General features: G+C 43.6%; 1 protein-coding gene across 2 annotated transcripts in view; it reads left to right on the top strand.

Moving 5' to 3' along the window:
- Window positions 1-25,620, top strand: part of PRKCI (protein kinase C iota) — a 122,846-nt gene that overhangs the window by 15,490 nt on the left and 81,736 nt on the right. The window contains exon 1 of one of the 2 annotated variants that reach the window (XM_002716402.5): window positions 13,067-14,718. The exons of the other annotated variant lie outside the window; for it this stretch is intronic. Coding sequence (XP_002716448.1) covers window positions 14,618-14,718 — 101 coding nt within the window. The 5' untranslated portion in view covers window positions 13,067-14,617. Of the gene's footprint in view, window positions 1-13,066; window positions 14,719-25,620 lie in introns of those variants that run through there. 2 annotated transcript variants of the gene reach the window in all.

Raw genomic sequence — 25,620 nt, 5'->3', positions numbered from 1 at the left:
TGTGCTGTGAGTTCTACTTTCCCTCCTGGTTTATCTGTGGCCCAAAATAGGATATGGTTTAGTTTAACTCAAGGTCAGTAAATAGTGGAATCCACTAGCAAATAGGCAGAGGTTGCAGAGAAAATTCATAGTCTTTTGGGAGAGGAGAGAGGGGTTAGCAGCTTCATGGGAGACAGGCGCTAACTCCAGAGGCTGTATAAGAGAACTAAATTGCTAACAGAGGCCAGCGCTGGGGTTGGTGAGGAGCTGGAGAGGGTGGGTGACTTTATTACATTTTCAGTTGAATACGCCATCCTCAAGAGCAGGTTTACTTTTTCAAATTAGAGGGTAGCTTACATTTTCTGGTGGATTATTGTTAGTGGCAACATACTTGATGTACAAACATCCATTAAATAGGGATACTTCAGGATGAAAGTGCTGTAGTTTCATGGTGGCTCTTTCAACATGTCATTTTATTGGCTGATTTTGTGCCTTTCAGTGTAGCCAGACACAAGTGGGTTCTTCTGGTTCTCAAAGAAGCAGCAGCAGCACTCGTGCTGTTGGAATTGTTCTTTATCGTTCACTGGTGCACAGGAAGCATGATCTTGCATTTATTTATCAGCACGTGTCCTGATAGCACATCTGGATTGTAACTTTCTTGAAAGTTAGCACAGGGTATAAGTGCCTGGTACCAATTAAACCTGTAGGTGGTTATGCTGAGGTTTCTTAGACCTCTTTGAGTATTCAGTGGCTTTCATTAAGTAACTTTCATTATTTTTATCTTTTTTTATATCGTTGACTCTTCCAATTAATAGAAGTCTCCATTTGTGGATTATTAAAAGAAACGTTTTTCCATTAAAAAAAGTTTTTATTTGACAATCAGAGGCCTATTATCTACTAGTTTACTACCCAAATGCCCAGCACAGCCAGAGCTGGGCCAAGCCAAAGTCAGGAGCCTGAAAGCCAATCTGGGTATCTCATGCAGGTGGCAAGGACTTAACTACTTGAACCATCACCCACTACCTCCCAGGTTGTGTGTTAGTGGGAAGCTGGAACCGGAATTGGAAGGCATTGTAATATGAAATGTGAGTGTCCCAAGCAGCTGCTTAACTAGTCTGCCAAATGCCAACCTCAAAACAATCCACTTCTTTCACCTGGCTTTTGTATTAATAATGTGAGAGTTACATTTTAAAATTAAATAATTAATCCGACCTCAAGAAATCCTTAAGCAAAAAATTTTTATTACCCTAATCTTAGAGATCAGGAAAATGAAGTAAAGTAGTATTGTTCAGTGTCAACAGATATTATTGAGCAACTACTATGTGGAAGGTACAGGGAACAGAGATGAGCAATCAGGTTTCACCTACACATATACCAACAAGAAAGTACCTGGCGAGGGATCCAAACAGCATTGTTCCTGATTCCTGGCTTAACTTAAAGGGAAGCTGTCACAATGTCTGGAGCCCTTGATGTCCTGCAAATGAAGGAGGAGGATGTCCTCAAGTTCCTTGCAGCAGGAACCCACCTACGTGGCACCAACCTTGACTTCCAGATGGAACAGTACATCTACAAAAGGAAAAGTGGTGGCATCTACATCATCAATCTGAAGAGGACCTGGGAGAAGCTTCTGTTGGCAGCTCGTGCCATTGTGGCCATTGAAAAGCCTGCTGATGTCAGTGTGGTGTCCTCCAGAAACACCAGCCAGAGGGCTGTGCTGCTGCCACTGGAGCTACTCCTATTGTGGCCGCTTCACACCTGGAACCTTCACTAACCAGATTCAGGCAGCCTTCTGGGAACCACGGCTTCTGGTGGCTCCTGATCCCAGGGCTGACCATCAGCCTCTCACAGAGGCGTCTTATGTGAACCTGCCTACCATGGCTCTGCGTAGCACAGATTCTCTGTGCTATATGGACATTAACAACCCTTGCAGCAGCAAGGGAGCCCACTCAGTGGGTCTGATGTGGTGGATGCCGGCCCGGGAGGTTCTGTGCATATCTCCCATGAACACCCCTGGGAGGTCATGCCTGATCTCTACTTCTATAGAGATCCTGAAGAGACTGGAAAAAAAAAAAAAAAAGAAAGAAAGAAAGAAAGAAAGAAAGAAAGAAAGAAAGAAAGAAAGAAAGAAAGAAAGAAAGAAAAGAAAAGGAAGAAAAAAAAAAAAGGAAAGAAGAGCAGGCTGCTGTTGAAAAAGCTGTGACCAAGGAGGAGTTTCAGGGTGAATGGACAGCCCCAGTGCCTGAGTTCCCTGCCTGAGGTTGCCGACTGGTCGGAAGGCGTGCAGGTGCCCTCTGTGCCCATTCAGCACTCCCCCACTGAAGCCTGCAGTGCTCAGCCCACCCCCTGAAGCCTGGGCTGCAGCGCCCACTGCTCAGGCCATCCAGTGGGTAGGAACAACCCCTGAGTGGTCGTAAGCTGCTCTTCACGGTCTCCAGATAAAACAGGAAATGTGAGTGTCCCAAGTAGCTTCTTAGCCAGTACACCAAATGCAACCTCAAAACAATCCACTTCTTTCACCTGGTTTTTGTATAATATTGTGAGAGTTACATTTTTTAAAAAAGATTTATTTATTTATTTGAAAGTCAGAGTTTCCCGCTATGCCACAGCGCTGGCCCCAGGAGACACTTCTGATATTCTAAACTATGAGGAAATAAATTTCTGTTGTTTAAGACTCACAGTTGGAGGTATCTTGTTATGGGAACTCTAGCAAACTTTTACATGTAGTTTAGTGATGACTCCAGGGAAAATTAGACTGACTTGACGATTAGTGATTTCTGCCACAGTGTGGACGGTGTCATTAATTCACCATTCATTCATTCATCCATTCAGTATTTATTGAGTGCTCTTCTAGGCACTTGGGATGTGGGAACTGACAAAAATCTCTGCCCTATATTGGCTGTACATACCTCTCTCTCTCTCTGTGTGTGGGGTGGGGGGTGGGGGGTGAGTGTGTCTCCCTTCCTCCCTCTCTGTAACCCTGTCTTTCAAATAAAGATAAATACATTTTTTTTTTTTTTGACAGGCAGAGTGGATAGTGAGAGAGAGAGACAGAGAGAAAGGTCTTCCTTTTGCCATTGGTTCACCCTCCAATGGCCGCCACGGCCGGCGCGCTGCAGCCGGCGCACTGCGCTGATCTGAAGCCAGGAGCCAGGTGCTTCTCCTGGTCTCCCATGGGGTGCAGGGCCCAAGGACTTGGGCCATCCTCCAGTGCACTCCCTGGCCACAGCAGAGAGCTGGCCTGGAAGAGGGGCAACCGGGACAGAATCTGGCGCCTGGACCGGGACTAGAACCCGGTGTGCCAGCGCTGCTAGGTGGAGGATTAGCCTATTGAGCCGCGGCGCCGGCCGATAAATACATTTTTAAAAAATAAAATAATATAAAATTGTGATGTTTCCAGATAATCACAGGAAAGGATGTTCACTTATTGATGCCAGCGACACATAGTTCTCTGTTAATATGAGCATAATGCCCTATGGTCATTCTGAAATGCATGCCCTGACTCAGTCCCCCCACCCTTGCCCAAATTCCACATTCTTCTCCAGGAACAACTTAGAAGCTCACCTCTGCTCCCCGGGCTGCCAGCGCCCATTCTTTTCATCCTACTCTTCTGTGCTCCTGCTCTGAGCCCTGTGTTCATGGCAGTTACAGCAACTACAGCGCCGTACCACAGATCACAGCGCTTTCTCTTTTCTTTTTTGTAGAAACTGGTGTTTATTTTCCATCAACCTCATACCTACTATGATGCAATGCCAGCCTATATTATTTTAAATCCGAAGCAAAGTAGTTACATTTCAAGGCCAACAGATTAAGGCTCTAGCTGATTTGTCATTGTTTGTAGTGTGAGAATGAGATTGGGGAACTATGCTGTGAAAGGCCAGGGCTGACCCGGTGATGACCAGTGACTCCAGCATCAGTGAAGTACTGAAGGGGATGGGAGATCCAAGGAAGAAAGGAGACAGGGAAGTCACGGGGACATGGGACTTTAAAACGTGCATGGAAAAATAAAGTTAAAAGATAAGTTTATTTTGGTACAAAATGTTGTAAAATCCATGAATAGTACTCTCATAATAGGCATCTTCCATGAACTTTCTTAACACCCCATGAATGCATACATTTCAAAATATGTTGCATTATAATAATCATATCTTTTGTTTTTTTAAAGATTATTAATTGAGAGGCAGAGTTACAGAGAGAGGGAGAGACAGAGAGAGAGGTCTTCCATCTGCTGATTCACTCCCCAGATGGCCGCAATGGCTGGAGCTGCGCCTATCTGAAGCCACAAGCCAGGAGATTCTTCCAGATCCCCAACCTGGGTGCGGGGGCCCAATCACTTGGGCCATCTTCTACTGCTTTCTCAGGCCATAGCAGGGAGCTGGATCAGAAGAGGAGCAGCAGGGATATGAATTGGTGCCCACATAGGATGCTGGCCCTATAGGTGGAGGCTTAACCTTCTACGCCACAGCACCAGCCCCCAATAATATTATCATTTTATTCCACTTTTCACAAACTTTTGGTACTTTTCACACTAGAACCCGGTGTCATTAACCTCAACTGTCAGGACTCCAGTGAAGAGTCTAGTCATTTTTAGTTACAGTTTCTACTCTTGAAAGTTAAGGAAAACTATTTTTTTTTTTTTTTTTTTTTGGTCAGGCAGAGTTAGTGAGAGAGAGAGACAGAGAGAAAGGTCTTCCTTTTTCCGTTGGTTCACCCCCCAAGTGGTTGCTATGGCCAGCGCGCTGCGCCGATCCGAAGCCAGGAGCCAGGTGCTTCCTCCTGCTCTCCCATGCGGGTGCAGGGCCCAAGCACTTGGGCCATCCTCCACTGGCTTCCCGGGCCACAGCAGAGAGCTGGACTGGATAAGGAGTAACCGGGACTAGAACCTGGGGTGCCGGCGCCACAGGCAGAGGATTAGCCTAGTGAGCCACAGCGCCAGCCAAGGAAAACTATTAATGGGATTTTAGGAAATGATCACAAAGGACCTGTGTCTATTATTTACTCTCTCATTCACCTTTCTCCAGGTAGGTTATTTCTTTGCTCCACACTGAGATACACATGCTAATGAACACAAAATGAGAGAATGTTCACTAAAAATATTGAAAACCCCAAAGCCCATGGATTTGAACATTTAAAAATTTTCTTCCATTAAAGGAATTTGAGTGAGCCAATGGCAAGTATAATTCAGCCCAGTGGGGGTGGGCCTTATGGGACAGTGGGTAAAGCCAGCATTTACAATGCTGGTATCCCGTAGTGGAAGACAGGTTCAAGTTCCTCGCTACTCCATTTCCGATCCAACTTCCTAAGAAGACAGCAGATGATGGTCCAAGTACTCAGATCTCTGCCACCCACGTGTGAGAGCCAGATGGAGTTCCTGGCTTCTGGCTTTGGCCTAGCCCAGATCTGGCAACTTTGGGAGTGAACTAGTGGTTAGAAAATCTCTCTCTCTCTCTCTCTCTCCCTCCCTCCCTCAACCCCCACCCCTTGTTGCTCTGCTGTGGTGTAGCAGGTAAAGCTGCCACCTGTGGTGCCGGCATCCTGTATGGGCACTGGTTCAAGCTCTGGCTGCTGCTCTTCCAATCCAGCTCTCTGCTGTGGCCTGGGAAAGCAGTAGAAGATGGCCCAAGTCCTTGGGCCTCTGAACTAGAGTGGGAAACCCAGAAGAATCTCCTGGCTCCTGGCTTCAGATTGGCCCAGCTCCAGCTGTTGCAGCAATTTGAGGAGTGAACCAGCAGATGGTAGACTTTCTCCCTCTCTCTCTCTGTGCCTCTCTGTAATTCTCTGCCTTTCAAATAAATAAATAAATCTTTTTTTAAAAAAAGGTAATTTTTAAAAAGGTAATTAAGTAAATAAATAAATATATTTTTAAAAAATTCAGTGTCAGGGCCAGCACTGTGGCACAGTGGTAAAGCCGCTGTGGCCTACAGTGCCGGCATACCATATGGGCGCTGGTTTGAGCCCTGGCTGCTCCATTTCCAATCTAGCTCCCTGCTGATGGCCTGGGAAAGCAGTAGAATATGGCCCAAGTGCTTGGACCCCTGTACCCCTACTGGAGACCTGGAAGAAGATCCTGGCTCCTGGCTTCAGATCAGCCCAGCTCTGACGGTTTTGCCATTTTGAGAGTGAACCAGTGGTTGGAAGATCTCTGCCTCTCAAGTAAATAAATAAATCTTTAAAAAAATAAAATTCAGCCCAGTGTCCAATGCATATGTCCATAAGGTCACAGAATCATTCCAAATGATCAGGATTTTCAGTTTAAATACTTTTCTGTCCTTTTAAGGACACTGTCACGCACTCCTGAAGAATGGTACAGTAAGGGTGGCAGGTTGATGCAAAGTTTAGGATATTAGTAAGCACTATTTTAAGTACAGCTAAAAGAAGATAGACTGCGAGTCTTGCTCATGGTGCCTACGTTGCCTTCCTATTTTTAAAACTCATTTCATTCTCACTTAAGAAACAGGCTTCTGCCAGTGGCAGCACATTTAAGATGATAGAGCATGGCAAACAACTTTTCATGTTTGATTCTGGCAGCAGGGTACACTGGTGAGGTTAATTAAGATGGAATACAAAGGACTGCCTATTCTGATTAGCTATTTTCTTAATAAAGCAACTCAATATAGAAAGCCTAGTTTCTAAAAGATATGATTAATATTATGCCAGGTTCCTTTTTAAACCCTTCTTTTAAGTCCTGTTTTCTTTAAATTAAAGAGAAGCCTCAATTGTTTCCAGAATTTTTAAACTAAAAATGATGTAAATTCTTTCCCTCCTCCTCTTGTATGCTTGTCTGTGCCTTATATCTATTTCAAGTGCATCGCATTGACTTTGAGAATTAATGTGCAAGCACTTACAGCATGTAGACATGAGAAAATCTATGGAGATTTTGCCCAGGGAAACAACCATAGTTAGTGAAAATTATAAATTAAAAATGACCACAGTGTCAGACTGTGGTGTAACTAATGCTCCAGGAAACCGTCATGGGAACAATAGGGTAATAATTAGTGGAACCTAATTACTGAGAAAGGTATAAACCAAGGCAAATCATCCAAAAACTTGACAGGAAGGTGAGAAACAAAGAGAATCTGATATGGGGCTGGCATTGGGGCATCCCATATGAGTACCTTTTTAGTCCCTGCAGTTCCACTTTCCACCCAGGTCCCTAACTTACCTGGGAAAGCAGCAGAAGATGTCCCAAGTGTGTGAGCCCCTGCTTGATGTGGGAGACCTGTATGGCATTCCAGGCTCCTGGCTTCTGCCTGGTCTAGCCCCTGCCATTGTGACTATTTGAGACGTAGATGGAAGATCTCTCTCTCTCTCTCTCTCTCTCCTCTCCCCTCTCTCTTTCTCTCCCTCTCTATTTCAAATAAATAAAATACGTTTTTAAAAAAGAGAGAGAGGTGGGCTGGTGCTGTGGCATAGCAGGTAAAGCTCAGCCTGCAGCACCAGCATCCCATATGGGCACCAGTTTGCGTCCTGGATGCTTCTCTTTTGATCCAGCTCCCTGCTGATGTGGCCTGCACCCACATGGGAGATCCAGAGGAAGCTCCAGACTCGTGGCTTCACATTGGCCCAGCTCAGGCCATTGCAGCCATTTGGGGAGTGAACCAGTGGATGAAAGATTTCTCTTTCCCCCTGCCTCTGCCTCTGCCTCTCTGTGACTCTGTGTTTCAAATAAATAGATAAATATTTTTTGAAAGATTGATCTATTTATTTGAGAGGAAGAGTTACAGACAGAGAGAGGGAGAGACAGACAGAAAGGTCTTCCATCCACTGGTTCATTCCCCAGATGGCCACAAGGGTCGGAACTGGGCTCCATCTGAAGCCAGGAGACAGGAAGTTCTTCCAGGTCCCCCACGTGGGTGCAGGGGCCCAAGCACTTAGGCCATCTTCTACTGCTTTCCCAGGCCTTAGCAGAGAGTTGGACTAGAAGAGAAGCAGCTAGGACTTGAAACAGTGCCCATATATGATGCCAGTACTGCAGGCTGAGACTTAGCTTACAACACCACAGCGCCAGCCCCTAGATAAATATTTACAGAGAGAGAGAGAGAGAGAGAGAGAGAAATGAACCTGACAGGGTTGGCCATTTGGCGCAACAGTTAAGATGCCACTTAGGGCCAGTTTTGTGTCATAGCATGTAAAGCTGCCACCTGTGATGCCAGCAGCCCATATAGGCTCTGGTTCCAGTCCTGGCTGCCCCACTTCTGATCCAGCTCCCTGCTAATGGCCTAGGAAAAGCAGCAGAGGATGGCCCAAGTGTTTGAGCCCCTGCCAGCCACAGGGGAGACCTGAATGCAGCTCCTGGTTGGCTCAGCTCTGGCTCTTGCAGCCATTTCAAGAATAAACCAGCAGATGGAAGATCTCTCTGTAACTCTTTCAAATAAATAAATAACAGTTTTTAAAAAGTATAATTGCATTTTTCTCCTATCTTTCCTGACTGACTTAAACAGTAATTGCACGGTTACAATTATATTGCTATACCTCTCACATATAGATATTTAACATAATTGACAATAATTTCACAAAGAAGGCAGATAGGGGTAAAGCCACACTGGAATAAGGCAATGATATCAGGTCACACCTTGAATCTACAGGATGAGATGAAAAGAACAAGAAATGCCAAACATAAAGGTTAATACAACAAACTCTATATATTTGTTCTTTCCTTTTATCAGTTCCTTTAAAAGACACAAAATTGTATAAATAATTACAGCTGTGTCATTTGTAATATAACACAGGTGTAACATGTATTACAAAAATATCATCAAAATGGAAGGAATGAAAAGAGTTATACAGGAGAAATGTTTGTATGTATCATTAGAATTAAGTTAGTGTGGATTTTAAGTAGATTCTGATAAATTAAAAATAAAGAGTATAGCATAAGCCCAAGAGCAACTACTGAGAAAATAACTCAAAAATATTTATTTAGAAAGTCACTGAAGGAATGTGATGCTAGCATCCCATGTGGGTGCTGGTTCTTGTCCACTTCTGATTCACCTCCCTGCTAAAGGCCTGGGAAAACAGCAGAGGATGGTCCAAGTCTCTGGGTCCCTGCCACCAACGTGTGAAACCGGGAAGAAGCTCCTGGCTCCTGGCATCAGCCTGGCCCAGTACCATTTATTGCAGCCACTTTGGGAGTGGGGGAGTGAACCGGCAGATGGAAGATCTCTCTCTGCACCCCCCAACTCTGCCTTTCAAATAAATAAAATAAATCTTTCAAAAAAATTTACACTAGGAAATATTCACTTAATACAAAGGAAAGCAGCAAAGGAGTGACAGAAGAACAAAAAAAATGAGACATATACAAAACAAAAAGTACAATGTAGATGTAAATCCAACTCTATCAATAACCTTGAAAGTCAATGAGTTAAATGACCCAATCAAATGTGTAGATTGTTACACTGGCTAATAAATTCTGGCTATGTTCCATATATGACATATACACTTTACATTCAAAGACTCGAACATATGTGTAACTATAAGCATGGAAAAAGATATATCACATAAATAGCAACCTTAAGGGGCTGCAATGTATCAGTACTAGAATAGATAAATATTACAACAAAATATGTTATTTGAGATAAAGGGGTTCATTTTATAATGAAAAGTATGTGTATTCATCAGAAAGAAATAACAGTTATAAACATATATGCACCTAACAGCACAGCTCCAAAACAGTCAAATAAAACTAACAGCATTGAAAGAGAAAAAGACCATTCAATAATCTTAGTTGGAGATTGCTGTGTCCCACTTTAAATACTGGATAGAACAATAAGGGAGAAGGCCAGCAAAAATATAGAGAAACTGAACAACACTGCGAGCTAACTGGACCTGAAGTGTACAGGACACTCCACTAATGACAGCTGAACGCACATTCCTGTCACGTGAACACAGAGCATTCTCCCAGATATGCTGTCCATAAAACAAGCTTCGACAAAGCTAAATGGCTTGAAATCACACAGTTTGCCCCCTAATTACGATGGAAATAAATTATACATCAGTAAGAGGCGTAAATTTGGGATAGTCACAATTATCTGGATGTTAAACAATATAATTTCAGGAGAAGAAATCACAAGAAAAGTTGGAAAATACTAAGAGAAAGACAAAAATGAAAACAAAACATCCCAAAATTGTGGGGTACAGTTAAGAAGATATTTCAAGTAATTTATTTACCATGATAACTGTACATACTTATATTGAAAAGGAAAAAATCTCAAATCATTAAATTTCTAAGTTTATAAACTAGAAAAAGAAGGGTAAACTAAGTCTAAAGCAAATAAGAAGGAAGGGAATGATAAAGGCTAGAGTAGAACTTAATGAAGTGGAGAAAAGCAAACATTAAGGAAAATTAACAAAACCAAAAGTTGATCTTTTTAAAATATGGAAAAAAATGACAAATTTTAGCTTCACTCAACAAGAAAAAAACAAAGCTCAAATCACTAAAATTAATGGAGGGGACATAACTGCCAATTTTACAGAAATGAAAAAAATTATTAGAGTACTATCAACAGCAGTGTATAAGCAAGCTAGATAATTTAGATGAAATATGGGGCTGGTGCTGTGGTGCAGATGGTAAACTCGCCGTCTGCAGCACTGGCATCCCTTATGGGTACTGGTTTGAGTCTCGGCTGCTCCACTTCTGATGCAGCTCTGTGCTAATGTGGATGGAAAGCAGCAGTAGGTAGCCCAAGTGCTTAGGCCCTTGTATCCCTGAGGGAGACCCAGATGAAGCTCTTGGTTCCTAGCTTCCGCCTGACCCAGCCCTGGACATTGTGACCATTTAAGCAGTGAACCAACAGATGGAAGATCTCTGTCTCTCTGCTCTGTCTCTGTCTTTGTCTCTCCCTTTTTCTCTGTAACTCTGACTTTCAAATAAATAACTAAATAAATCTTACAATAAAAATAAAAATAGACAAATCCCTAGAAAGACAAACTTCCAAAACTGACTAAAAAATAAAATATGAATTAACCTGTAACCAGCAAAGCAATCGAATTAGGAACTTAAAATCTCCTTACAAAAAAATGAGGCCTGGAATACTTTCCAGCAAAGACTTCTCTACAAAGACAATTATTACCCAGATAACCAAAACCAAAGACATCATAGTAAAAGAAAGCTACAGATCAATAACCAAAATCTGTTATGACTAGATGCAAAATTCATCAACAAAATATTAGGAAACATGGGGGCAGCGCTATGGCATAGCAGGTAAAGCCGCCACCTGTAGTGCAGGGATCCAATATGGGTGCTAGTTTGAGACTCAGCTGCTCCACTTCCGATCCAGCTCTCTGCTATGGCCTGGGAAAGCAGTAGAAGATGGCCCAAGTTCTTGGGCCCCTGCACCCACGTGGAAAGACCCAGAGGAAGCTCCTGGCTCCTGGCTTCAGATGGGTGCAGCTCCGGCCGTTGCAGTCACCTGGGGAGTGAACCAGCAGATGGAAGACTCTCTCTCTCTCTCCTTCCTTCCCTCCTTCCCTCCCTCCCTCCCTCTCTCCCTTTCTCTTTCTCTCTGCCTCTCCTTCTCTGTGTAACTCTTTCAAATAAATAAATAAATCTTTCCAAAAAAAAAAAAAAGAAATAAAAAGACTTCTCTCTCTCTTTCTCTGCCTCTCTGTAACTCTGCCTTTCAAATAAATAAATAAATCTTTTTAAAAAATATTAAGAAACTGAAACCAGAAGCATATAAAAAGAATTGTATATCATCAAGTCGGATTTATCCAAAGAATGCAAAGTTGGCTTAAATCCTAAAATCAATTATAATAATATATAATATCAATAATATAACAAAGTATGTATTGTATTATCCATAGAAAACTACATGATTATCTCAATTAACATAGAAAAAGCACTTAACAAAACCCAGTAGTCTTTCATAATAAAAAATTAACAAGCTAGGAATAGGATGGGATGTCTTCAACCTGATAAAGGATATCCACAAAAAACCTGGAGCAATGATCACACTTAATAGTAAAAGACTGAAAGTTATCAACCTAAAGTTGGGAATAAGAAAAGGATGTCTACACTCTCCTATTTATCTTAGTACTGGATATTCTAACTGATGTAATTAGGTAAGAGAAAAATAAATAAAATGCACCCAAAATTTGAAAGGAAGATATAAATCTATACGTATTTTTAAAAATACATACTTTTAAATGATAGAATATCCTAAGGAATCCATGTAATAAGCATGTTCTGCAAGCTTGTAGAAGATCAATATGCAAAAACCAATTATATTTCTATATATTAACAATGAATAATCCTAAAATAAAATTAATTTAAAAATTCCATTTACAGTAGCATTAAGAAGAATAAAATACATAGGAATATTTACCAAAATAAGTGCAGAATGTATATTCTGAAAGCTACACAGCACAGCATTGAAATAAATTAAAGAAAACTAAATGAATCTATCATATCTATCATATCAATGTAATGTAAATATAAATGGATTAATAACTACTGTATTATCAAAGTTTAATGCAAAAATAAAAATAATAGGCGCCAGCATTGTGGTGTAGCAGTTAAAGCCACCGCCTGTATGCTGGCATCCCATATGGGCACCGGTGATCCAGCTCTCTGCTGTGGCCTGGGAAAGCAGTAGAAGTTGGCCCAAGTCCTTGGGCCCCTGCACCCACCTGGGAGACCTGGAAGAAGCTTCTGGCTCCTGGCTTCAGATTGGCGCGGCTCCAAGCTGTCGCAGCCAATTGGGAAGTGAACCAGCAGATGGAAGACCTCTCTCCCTCCCTCTCTCTTTGCATTTCAAATAAATAAATAAATCTTAAAAAAAAAAAAAAAAGGAGGCCGGTGCCATGGCTCACTTGGCTAATCCTCCCCCTGCAGCGCTGGCACCCCGGGTTCTAGTCCCGGTTGCTCCTCTTCCAGTCCAGCTCTCTGCTGTGGCCTGGGAAGGCAGTGGAGGATGGGCTTGGGTCCCTGCACCCACATGGGAGACCGGGAGGAAGCACCTGGCTCCTGGCTTCAGATCGGCGCAGCGCCGACTGTGGCACCAACAGAGGGAAGACTTTTCTCTCTGTCTCTCACTGTCTGTAACTCTTTCTCTCTCTCTCACTAAATCTGCCTGTCAAAAAAAAAAGTCTTTTTTTTCTTTTTCATGCTTTATCTTTCATTTCTTTATAAATTTTCACTTCTTATAGGCCATAAATTTTTTCTCGAGTATTATAAAATCTTTCAAGTCTGTCACAGCATACTCAATTTTCCATGAATCCAATCCATCTCACTTTAGATGTAATTTACATTCAATTGGTAACTGTTCTACATTTACCATATTGATGCAGGTCCCCAGTGCCCAAAAACTTGATACCAAATTTATAAACGAGAATGTTTATTAAGAACCTGTAATCCAAGTTTGTAGCAGTTAGAGGATATCATACCAATGTAAATGTTCCATATAACTGATGAATCAATCCCCCAAGCCTATTTTATTATCGTAAACAAAGCTATTTCTTTGATTATTCCAACTCTTTTGGCGAGCAATGGGTATTCAGTTCCCGCTATGAGCATGTGACAGAGCCAAGACACTAGAAAAGTCAGACTAGTTTACAAGGGTGGGTTCTTTCGAGTCCTTGATTTGCCACGGTCAACCGAACAAATGCTAATGGATGAATGGATTGATTGATTGGAGAAATATTCATTATGCACCTGTCCTACGTAATGGCAGTAAGCAGAGGCATATGAAGCAGAGCTGCAAAGGAAGAAAGATGTGTCTTCCGTCATACCTTTTAGGTGAGTTTCGTCCTTTATTACATTAGTAACATATTATTAAATTTTACGCATGAAAGAGGCTATGCTGAACACTTAACCAAATTCTTGTTCTCAAAAATGGCACTCAATAATTGAGATGATTTATGCAACTGGAAGTAAGGTTTCATCAGAGGGGAGAGTCTGGATGATGATGAAGCCCATCCCTTTCCAGTGTCCTCAGATGCCCAAGCTGTACACAGGATTTCCACGCCAACGGCTCCCAGGGAGCGCCCAGGAGACACGCGCTCAGCGAAAAGGCGCGGCATTCCACACGTAAGAGCCGCAAGTCCCAGAATCCCACTGGGACTCCAAATCCCAGAAACCCGCACGGCGAAGCTATCCGGGGTGCCAAGTCGGCTGACCGCAGACGCGACCAAGTTGGGAAACTGGGGTGAAATGCCGTAGCTTTCGGACCCTACCGTCTCCCATGTAGGAAAGGGGATCATGCCGAACCATAGGTGTAAAGCCTTTGTCACCGCTTCTGCAAGAGGCTCCCTCCTGGCGGGTCTGATGTGGCAGTCGGAGTCTCCCATTCTTTCCTGTCCCTCTCTCTGCCCCCGAAAGGATGGTTCAGCCTGGCTTTGAGGCTCCTTGAGCTGGACCGATGGTTGCGCCCGCCCAAGCCCGGAATGTGGGCCTTGGAAGCGAGCTAGGTGGGAGGGACCGAGGCGGGGAGGCGTGCTGGGCCCGGGCGGCGGTAGCGGCCGCGGGCAGTGGGAGGAGCCGCGCGGTTCCGGCTGCCCGGCGAGGCGACCTGTGTGTCGGCGCCGCGGGCGAGGCGGGCAGGTAGGCGAGCGGACGGCCGCAGCCCTAGCGCGGCGGAGTCCTCCACGGCGCCCAGCGTGCCCCCCGCAGCCTCGGCTTCGGGCGTGGAGGCGGGGGAGTGAGGCGATGCCGACCCAGAGGGACAGCAGCACCATGTCCCACACGGTCGCAGGCGGCGGCAGCGGGGACCATTCTCACCAGGTCCGAGTGAAAGCTTACTACCGTGGGTGAGTGTCCCGGAGCGGGGTGGGGGTGGGGAGTGGGAGGCGAGCGAAAGGCCAGCTGGACTTGGCCTGGAGGAGGGAAGGGTGGGAGGCTGGAGGTGTTGTAGGCGCGTTGGGCTGGGCGGGAGGCTCCGCGGACTCGGCGTGGGGGTGCCTGAGCCGGGGGAGGAGCAAGGGGGCGCGGGATTCGAGCTCCCCAGGTGTGGAGCACCCCCAGCTGCGGGGCGTTGGACTGCCGGGAGAACCCAAGACCAGGGTAGGGAGGAGCCCTGGGATAGGTAGGGAGGTACACCTGGTGGAGACGAGAGATTTGCAAGGGCTTGACGTCACGAAGTCTGGGTGAGTTTGGGGTCGAGAGCTGATGATGCCTCGACTGACTCAGTTTGCTGTGGACGTAGAAGTGACAGCACTGCCTCAGGTGATCGGCCTTTTCGATGATCAGCAGGCCCGGAGTCTCTGGTTCTTTAAGTTAGGTTTGTCTTCTTCGCTGTAGAAAAGTTCACGAAGTGGATCTGCACTCTGGTCAGACCGCCAGTGCGTTAGACGCCAGAGTAATGCTTAAGAGTAAAGTTGATGAGTTTTCAGGGATGGTCACTAGGTACTTAGGTCTCGCCCACAATGAGTTGCATACGTGGTCATTAAAAATTTGTGAACCTCTCTTTGTCAGTGGGTGAGGTATTGTAAGTAAGAAGAGGAAGAGGCCGGTCTTAAATTCTGTGGTCTTTCCTTACATTCTTACCTAAGTAATAACTTCTGTGGGTACCAGAAATAATCCAGCCCTAAAATCATTGTGGTAAATTCACATTCCATCATCGGTGACCTAAAATGTCCCCCTTGGAATTCGGTAGTGGTTTGAATGTCTTCGAGATAATTATGTTTAGGAGCATTAAAAAGGTGACATGTTTTTGTGAGCGTAAAAGTTTGAGATGTAGGAGTTAACAGAAAAGCTAAGTGCCTTGGCCTGCTTACTGCTTGTCCAGGCAGAAGTAAATTGCTTTAAAAATCTCAAGCACTGCAAGGTTGGAAGTGCAGTGCATGGTTTTTCATTCTTGAGAGGATCAGTGGAGACAGCAAACTTTCAAATTGCCTCTCTTGTTTTGATTTCCAGGAAAGTATAAGCCCATAATTTTCAGATGGATTCTGTGGAAGGAGTTACTAGTTTGCTGTCACAAAGCTTCTGCTTTTGTTTATTAGCTTGACCGCATTCACGAGTAGTTTTTAGGAGTTGTTGAACAGTATTATAACTGCTTTTACTTAAACATAGGTAAAATTGATCAAGGAGGTTTTGGTTTTAGAACAGTAGCAAGAAACATGTGGATGTTTCTTTAAAAGTTCGTAGTTGTCGCAAGAGTTGTTCTGTTTTGTTTCATGATTAGCCATGAACTTTGCAAGGTGAGATAAAAGCTTTCTATGCACGTTTTATTATCTTTCCTGTAATTTGATACTTTACAATATGTTCCATCTTAGCAAGTTGGTAGTCCATGAGTTGTTAGGTACAGAGAATAAAATGTAGTAGGTGTTCTTTTTTCATTTTTCTTTAAGGTATCTGATCATTGACAGTTAAACAAACCTAGATTTAAAAATGAACGTATATAGGGGCTGGCATTGTGGTGCATGGGTTAAGCTGACAGTTCAACAACACCATCATATATTGGAGCACCAGTTTGAGTCAGTCTGTTCCATTTCCCATCCAGCTCCCTGGTAATATGCCTGGGAAAGCTGCAGACGATGGCCCAAGTATTTGGGCCCCTGCCACCCACGTGGGAGACCTGGAGGGAGTTCCAGGCCTGCCTTCTGCTGATCCATGGCTGTTTGGGGAGTTAACCAGTAAATTGAATCTCTCTGTTTCTCTCTCTGTGTCACTCTGCCTTTCAAGTAAATAAATAAATCTTAAAAAACAAACAACATATTTGTGGTAGTGAAGTACAAATCATACAGAGGTATAGAATAAGAAGTGTCCCATTCCATCTCCCCCAACATTCACAGATGCACTGTGGATATTTATGGTTTTCTAAAAGCTATTATTATTGTGATTTTTTTTTTTTACTTTAAAAGTTGTAGTCCTGTGGCTTATCAAGCTTGCATAGTATTTATTGATTCATCCTGCTGAAAATGAGAATTTTACTGGATACGATCTGTCTTCTCACAGTGTCTCAATTTTTGATTGTTAAACTATTATTTTTGTTGTCTGGATTGCGTTTATGATGTTCGACAATATAAATTCTTTTTTTTTTTTTTTGACAGGCAGAGTGGACAGTGAGAGAGACAGAGAGAAAGGTCTTCCTTTGCCGTTGGTTCACCCTCCAATGGCCGCCGCGGCCGGCGCGCTGCAGCCGGCGCACTGCGCCTATCCGAAGGCAGGAGCCAGTTGCTTCTCCTGGTCTCCCATGCGGGTGCAGGGCCCGAGTACTTGGGCCATCCTCCACTGCACTCCCAGGCCACAGCAGAGAGCTGGCCTGGAAGAGCGGCAACCGGGACAGAATCCGGTGCCCCGACCAGGACTAGAACCTGGTATGCCGGCGCCGCAAGGTGGAGGATTAGCCTACTGAGCCGTGGCGCCGGCCAGATTCTTGATTAATAAACTTAGGTTGTCTCCCATAACTAACTATGGAAGGTGAAGTAATTAGTACTTGTCCCTATTTTCCCCATTTTTATTAGTGTAAGTGCCTTTGGAAAGACATCGGTCTGCTGTGCTTCAGGATTACAGATATCATACTCTTATTTTCCTGCTTTATTCCTCCAGATATTAAAATGAAAAGAACCCTGGCATGCAATTTTTTTTTAATTATTTGGCTAAATTTTCTCTAAGACATTCAAGTGAACAATGTCTGAAGACTTAGACAATTTTGCTAACCTCTTGCCCTTTAGTGCTTTATCTTCCATGAAAACTTTCTGATAGCACCTTCATTTCAAGCCTGTTTAAAAACACCAGCACTCTAAACTGTACCAAGTTCCATCCTTTGAAATCCTACAAGTTCTGTTAGGATTGCATGTTTATTAGCAATAGTCTAAACTGATGGTTGTGATATTACATAGTCAGCTACTCATTAATATAGATGAAACTAGAATGAGTCACCAAGGATAGTTAGTAAACAGGTTGGCTAAGTAGATCACCTACTTGCTTTTAAAATAGAAAATTCTTCCTTATACCAAGAAATACAGTGACAGTTTGTATTTGAATGAGTTTTTACTTCCTTAGATCTGACTGGCCTTTATCACATAGTTTTCCCTCTACTTACTCTACTTAACTTCTGACAATATTTCTTTCCAGTGAATGTTGAATCTTGGAATAGCCAGACTTCTTTTTTTATTATTATTTTTTTAAGATCTATTCATTTATTTGAGAGGCAGAGAGAAAAGTCTTTCATCTGCTGGTTCATTCCCCAAATGACCGCAATGGCCAGAGCTGGGCAAATCCAAAGCCAGGATTCCCACGTGGGTGCTGGGGCCCAAGCACTTGGGCTGTCTTCCAGTGCTTTCCCAGGCCACCAGCAGGGGGCTGGATCAGAAGTGGAGCAGCCAGGACTTTAACCTGTGCCCATATGGGATGCCTGTGGCCACAGTGGAGGCTTAGCCTACTACACCACAGTGCCGGCCCCTAGAATTCTTTTAGTGAAAAAATTGCCATCTTTTTTTAAAGATGTGTATAGGGGATAGCGCTGTGGTGTGGCAGGTAAAGCCGCAGCCTGTGGCACTGGCATCCCATATGGGCGCCGGTTGAGTCCCAGCTGTTCCACTTCAGATCCAGCTCTCTGCCATGGCCTGGGAAAGCAGTAGAAGATGGCCCAAGTCCTTGGGTCCCTACACCCATGTGAGAGGCCCGAAGAAGCTCCTGGCTTTGGATTGGCGCAGCTCCAGCCGTTGCGGCCATCTGGGGTGTGAACCAGCAGATAGAAGACCTCTCTCTTTCTCTCTCTCTCTCTCTCTGTAACTCTGCCTTTCAAATAAATAAATAAATAAATCTCTTTTTTAACTGTGTATAATGTTATTCTGATGAATTTGATCTCTGTGCAAATTTGTCTCCCTAGATATATAGTAGACATTTAACTTAGTTTTTAAGCAAGAGATTAATAGCACTGAGAATCTGATTTTATTGGAGACCACCTGAGAATGCTTGTCTCCTAGCCTGCCTCATTCTCTCCCCAACATGGGAGCTTTTCTGTGAGTGGCTCTCTTCAGTCATTACCTAGTGGTGGTAGTGTGAAGGAAGAGAAACAGGTTTTTTTGGTTTGTGATTGATTGCTATTGTGTGTGCTTTTCCTTATATAAAGTTACTTGATATCATGGCATAGAATTTAGCAAGACAGTGTCTGGACTATGCATTTATTTTATATATATATATATCAGAACTTTTTCTAAGAAGCTGGTAAAAATGCCTTTTAGGCTCCTGCTGTTGAGAAGTGTTAACAACTCAGATGATTCCTTCTGTGCATATCTAGAAATAAGAGATTTACTCTTCACATAGAAGTGTGTAGGATTCTTCTCACTGCGAACAAGTCCTAGCAAGACGTGTTTTTAAGAGCATTGCAAAATTAATTTAGCAATGTATTTTAGGACTTGTTCTGAGGCAATACAAATAGAACTTTGAGGTAAGAGTTGGAGGGTGTCAGTTGATTGGTCTTGGAATTTCTGGCATGGCACCTAACCAAGCATAGGGTGAGAGATCTGTAGCTTGGTTAGAGATGGAAAAATAGGAGGGCATGGTGAGCTCATGTCAAATAGGTCCTGTTGCTTATAGGCAGTGGGTAGGAAGCTAAAGAGTTAGACTTGTGAAACCAAAGCTGACCATGTGCAAATTAAAGATCTGAGGAAGCAAATACTGAGGGAGCAGAGGAGAAAGAAGCAGCTCTATTCAGAAAAAGTCTCCTGGAGGTCGTCGGTTTGTGATAGCTTTCTTGTTTTTCTTTTCTTTCTCTTTTTATCTTTTTATTTATCCATTTATTTATTTGAAAGTCAGTTACAGAGAGAGAGAGAGGGAGAGAGATAGAATCTTCCAACTGCTGTTTTATTTCCCAGATGGCTGCAACGGCCAGTGCTGGGCTAGGCCAAAGCCAGGAGCTTCTTCCAGGTCTCTCATGTGGGTGGTAGGAGTGCACATACATTAGCAGGGAGCAGGATGGCAGCTGGGACACCAACCAGCATCATGTGGGGTGCTGGTGTTGCTAGTAGTAGCTTTATCCTCTACGCCACAACACCGGCCCTCATGATAGCTCTCTAATGCACTTGTGTGTCTTTTTTAATGGTTAAATCAACCTAATTAAGATGTTAATTTTTAAAATTCATGCTTTGCTTAAGATTTCAAATATTACCATTTTTAATATTGTTGGACATACTATCTTGGATACAGAAGATATAGCAGTGGATATTAAAAGATTGCCTTTAAGGTAGTAAGAATCTTGTGGAGGAGTTAACAGTTATAATGTAAGGGATTTAATGTGTGTGTGTGTGTGTGTAAGGTACTTGCAGGGATGGATACTGGGGAGGAGTTTGGGATAAGGGAAGCCTTCTTAGAGGGTGTAATGTCTGAGGCTTCTGAAAGATAAATAGGAGTCTATGGGCACCAGTTCTAGTCCTGGTTGCTCCTCTTCCAGTCCAGCTCTCTGCTGTGGCCCAGGAGGGCAGCAGAGGATGGCCCAAGTGCTTGGGCGCCTGCACCTGCATGGGAGACTGGGGGAAGCACCTGGCTGCTGGCTTCGGGCCAGTGCAGCGCTGGCTGTAGCGACCATCTGGGGAGTGAACCAACGGAAGGAAGACCTTTCTCTCTATCTCTCACTGTCTGTAACTCTACTTGTCAAATAAAAATAAAAAAAGATAAATAGGAGTCTGCCTATGATAGATGGGGTGGTCATTCTAGTGTAGAACAACTGCATTATAAGTTTGGGGAATTAAGATGAGCTTGGTTGTGAATCTCATTTTCTTTACGTATTGGGCTATACAGTGTGAGTAGGCACTCTTGAGAAGCGAGGCGAAGCGGGGTCGCAGGAAGATCATGAAGATCTTCGAATGTCACTGTGGAGTTCAGACTTCTCATTGGTTCAGATTTTAAGTAAGAGAGATAATGGTCAGATTCGCATTTCAGAAAGATTACTTTGGGAGCTAGTATGGGTGATGGATTTGTGGTGGATGATACTTAGTTTAGAGGCTTTTGAAATAGTCAGGAGATGGAAAAGAGTGTGTGGGTCCACTGGAGATTTTAGGAGGTAGGATTTTATGAGATTGTTGCCTGTTTTGGAGAGGCATCTGAAAACTTGTATTTGTTGTCTGAGAGAGCCTGGGGAATAAAAAAGGAAGAGGTTTGTGGGAGAAGGTAATTCAGTACCTGAAACAGTTCTAGGTGCTCATGAGTATTCTGATAGAAATGTCCAGAGTTAACTGAAAAATATTTATTGTGTGCCTGCTGTGTGTTGCAACACTGTGCATGACAGCTGGCCTATGTTGCAATGTGGCTAAGAGTGATGATTGATGATGGGAGGGGGGCTGGTGCTGTGGCATAGTGGGTAAAGCTACAACCTGTGAGCACCAGTTCAAGTCCTGGCTGCTCCACTTCTGATCCCACTCCCTGCTAATGCACCTGGGAAAACAGCGCCAGATGGCCCAAGTACTTGTTCCCTGCACCAACATGGGAGACCCGGAAGAAGCCTGGGTTTAGAGCACCTCCTCTGTCTCTCTCTGTAACTGCCTTTCAAATAAGTAAATAAATTTTTTTTTTTTTTTTTGGACAGAGTGGACAGTGTGAGAGAGAGACAGAGAGAAAGGTCTTCCTTTGCCGTTGGTTCACCCTCCAATGGCCGCCATGGTCGGCGCGCTGCGGCCGGCACACCATGCTTATCTGAAGGCAGGAGCCAGGTGCTTCTCCTGGTCTCCCATGGGGTGCAGGGCCCAAGGACTTGGGCCATCCTCCGGTGCCCTGACCAGGACTAGAACCCGGTGTGCCGGCGCCGCAGGTGGAGGATTAGCCTATTGAGCCGCGGGGCTGGCCAAGTAAATAAATCCTAAAAAAAAAAAAAGAATGATGATGGAAGCAGAAATGCCATGAGTGGCCAAATATAAATCCTGAATATAAGACACTGAAGCTAAATTTAAAAAATTAAGAAGTACATGAAGTGAAACATTCCCTTTGTAGCCTCTGTCAGTTTCTAGAGGCAGCTGTTATTAATGGTTTTAGATATTTCTTTTTTAAGACATATTTTTTGCTTTTCAAATCTCTGAGGTGGCATTTAGTCTCTCTCTCTCTCTCTCTTTTTAAAAAATTATTTATATGAAAGCCAGAGTGTCAGAGAGGGGGCCAGAGACAAAAGAGCAAAAGAGATTTTCCATCTACTGGTGCACTACCCATATGACTACCACAGCCAGGTCTGAGCCAGGCTAAAGCCAGGAGCCAGGAACTCGATCCAGGTCTTCTGCATAGGTAGCAGGGACCTGAGTACTTGGGCCATCTTATGCTGCTTCCCCAGGTGCATTAGCAGGGAGCTGGATTGGATGTGTAGCAGCTGGGACTTGAGCTAGCACTGAAATATGGGATGCTGGTTTTTTAAGTGGCGATTTATTCTGCTGCACCGCAACATCTGCCCTAGGTTGGTATATTCTATATTATATTAATATATCTTTAGTAGAGATACATATACACATGTGCACACATAGATATACCATTTTATTTTTCTAATGAATGGGTTCATATTTCTACATATGTTTCTGCAACTTGAATGTTTTCCTTCTTTTTTTTTTAAAGATTTATTTACTTGAAAGAGTTACAGACAGAGAGGCAGAGGCAGAGAGGTCTTCCATCAGCTGGTTCACTCCCCAAATGGCCACAACAGCCAGAGCTGGATCGATCCAAAGCCAGGAGCCAGGAGCTTCTTCCAGGTCTCCCATGTGGAATCAGGGGCACAACTGTTTGGGCCATCTTCCACTGCTTTCCCAGGCTGTTAGCAGAGAGCTGGATTGAAGAGGAGCAGCTGGGACATGAACTGGCACCTGTATGGGATGCTGGCACTGTAGGCGGCAGCTTAACCTGCTATACCACAGTGCCAACCCCTTGAATGTTTCATTTGTGATTATTTTTCGTGCTGGGATAGCAGGACAGTAGTCAGATCTCTTTATGGTTGAGTTATAGTGTACCACAGTAGTACTCTAACTTATGCACTATTTTTATTTCATTTGAAAGACAGACACAGGAAGGTCTTCCCTCCACTGGTTCACTCACCAAGTACCTGCAACAGCCAGGGCTGAACCAAGCCAAAGCCAGGAGCTGGGAACTCAATCTGGATATCCCATGTGGATGACAGGGACCCACGTAGTTGACCATTACTTGCTGCTTCCCAGGGTGTGAATTCGCAGGAAGCCAGATTGGAAGCAGAGTAACTGGGACTCAAATAAAACAATCCAATATTGAATGCTGGCGTCCCAGATGGTGACTTAATCACTGCACCAATTGCCTGTCCTTTTGAGTTTACTTTTAAATATTTATTTATCTGAAAGATAGAGAGAGGGGAAGGGAGGAGAGAGAGTGAGCAGGAGAGAAATTTTCTACCTGCTGATTCACTCCCCAAATGCCCACAACAGCTGGTTTCTGCATCAGGCAGAAACCAGGAGCCTGGAACTCATCTGGGTCTCCCGAATGAGTGGCAGGAGCCCAAGCACTTGAGCCATCATACGTTGCCTCCTAGGATACATTAGCGGGAAGCTGGATTGGATGGAGTAGCTTGGGCTTTAAACAGCACCCTGATATGGGATGCGGTTGTCCCAAGTGGCAGCTTTAACCTGGTGTACCACAATGCTCATACCTTGGTTTATTTTATATTTATTTATTTATTTGAAAGGTAGAGTCAGAAGAAGGGATGGAGGGAGAGAGAGATCTTCCATCTGCTGATTCAGTTGCCAATGACTGCAATGCCTGGGGCTGAGCTAGACCAAAGCCAAGAGCCTGACATTCTATCTGGATCTCCCACATGGGTGGCAGAGGCCCAAGTACTTGGGCCATCTTCTGCTGCTTTCCCAGGTGCATTAGCAGGTAACTAGATCAGAAATGGAGCAGCCAGGACTCAAACCTGTGCTCCTATAGGATGCCGTTGTTGCAGGTGGTGGCTTAACCTGCTGTACCTCAATACTGGCCCCGTGGTGGATTTTTAAAAGTAAGTGGTGGCATAGAAAAGCTTTATATTCTGTTTAGAGTATAGTTTAGCATACAGGAATATCTGTGATTGATGATCCTTTAAAACTGTCTTCATTAAGTCACTATTTCAAAAGCTGCTGAATGGACATCATTATATTTACCATATATTCTTGCAAACATGATGAAGATATTTTAAAAATTTGGTGTTGTACTCTAAACACTTCTTACATACTCCACAGAGTGTTCCTGATGTTCCCACTCCATGTCATCTTTTGAATTTTGACAGTGGATTGGCAAAAAATGGCAATTTCTTTATAAGTATTTTTATGTATGTTACAGATCATTTATTTCTTCTGCATTGTCTTCATATCTTTTCTGCATTTTTGTTTTGTATTGTTTTTCTTATTAATTTGTTGATAGAACATTGACATCCTATTAAAATTGCCAGCGTTTCCCCAGTCTGTTGGTTTTTTGGAGTTTTTTATCTTTCTGTAATCAAATCTGTCTTTTTTACCAACCCTCTGTATGGCTTCTGAGTTTGATTTCTTAGGTAGATGTGTTTCTTATCTAAAAACATTCTACTATTTTCTTCTATTATGCAGCTTTAAATGATTTGTTATTTCAATAAATCTGGTATTTTTGGGTTTAGCCAGCTTATTTCTTTTTCAAAATATATTTTTTAAAAGATTTATTTGCTCATTTTTATTTATTTGAAAATCAGAGTAACAGAGAGAGAGGGAGAGAGGGAGAGATAGATCTTCCATCCGTTGGTTCACTCCCCAAATTGCTGCAATGGCCTGATCTAGGCTGATCTGAAACCAGGAGCTAGGAACTTCTTCTGGGTCTCCCACTTGGGTCCTGTGGTGTTTGAGGGTGACCTTGGAACTAGAGGATTGGTTACATCATCCAGCAAGATAGTCTGGAAACCCTGCCTCACAACCCTCTGGAGCTGGTTTTTTTGTTTGTTTGTTTTTAAGATTTATTTATTTATTTGAGAGTTTTACAGTGAGAAGGAGAGACAGAGAGAGAGGTCTTCTATCTGCTGGTTCACTCCCCCAAATGGCCACAGTGGCCAGAGCTGAGCCGATCTGAAGCCAGGAGCTTCTTCCGGGTCTCCCATACGGATGCAGGGGCCCAAGCACTTGGGCCATCTTCTACTGCTTTCCCAGGCCATAGCAGAGAGCTGGACTGGAAGAGCAGCAACCGGGACTAGAACCGGCGCCCATATGGGATACTGACGCCACAGGCGGAGGATTAACCTGTGCCACAACACTGGAAGCTGGATGGCTTTTATTTTAAGGTCTGGGGATCAAATCATGCATCTTAATGAACAGTCCCCACAGAACAGAGAATCAGTTTTACAGTCCTGTTCCTCTTCTCTCCTGTCTGGCTTTGCCAGATGTGCTACTGGAGAGGGCTGCTTGGAGGTTCTTGTCTTCACACAAGAAAGAATTGAGCTGTGAGACAGAGTACTGGTAAATGAGGGAGCCAAGTTTATTGAAGGGAAATACCTCGACAGACCAGGCAGGCATCTCAGAAAAGAACTCAGCACCGTATCTTCTTTTCCTTATGTTAACCATTTGGCTAGGATTTTCCAGACAGTGTTGAATTATAGCAGTTATCTTTTATCTTAATGGAATATAATCAGTAGAGAGAAAAATTTCATATACTATCTTCAAAGATACCTAGCTTTCTTTTCCTCCTTTGAAGTGTGTGAGAGCGCAGAAACTTTTATAATATACCTACATATTTTAAGAATTGTGAGAAGTGTTTTGCATTTACTTCTATTTCAT

This window comes from Oryctolagus cuniculus, chromosome 4 (assembly GCF_964237555.1).
Source record: "Oryctolagus cuniculus chromosome 4, mOryCun1.1, whole genome shotgun sequence".
Lineage (NCBI taxonomy): Eukaryota > Metazoa > Chordata > Mammalia > Lagomorpha > Leporidae > Oryctolagus > Oryctolagus cuniculus.
The sequence above is the reverse complement of the archived record's forward strand: the minus strand, read 5'-3'. Positions and strand labels throughout refer to the sequence as shown.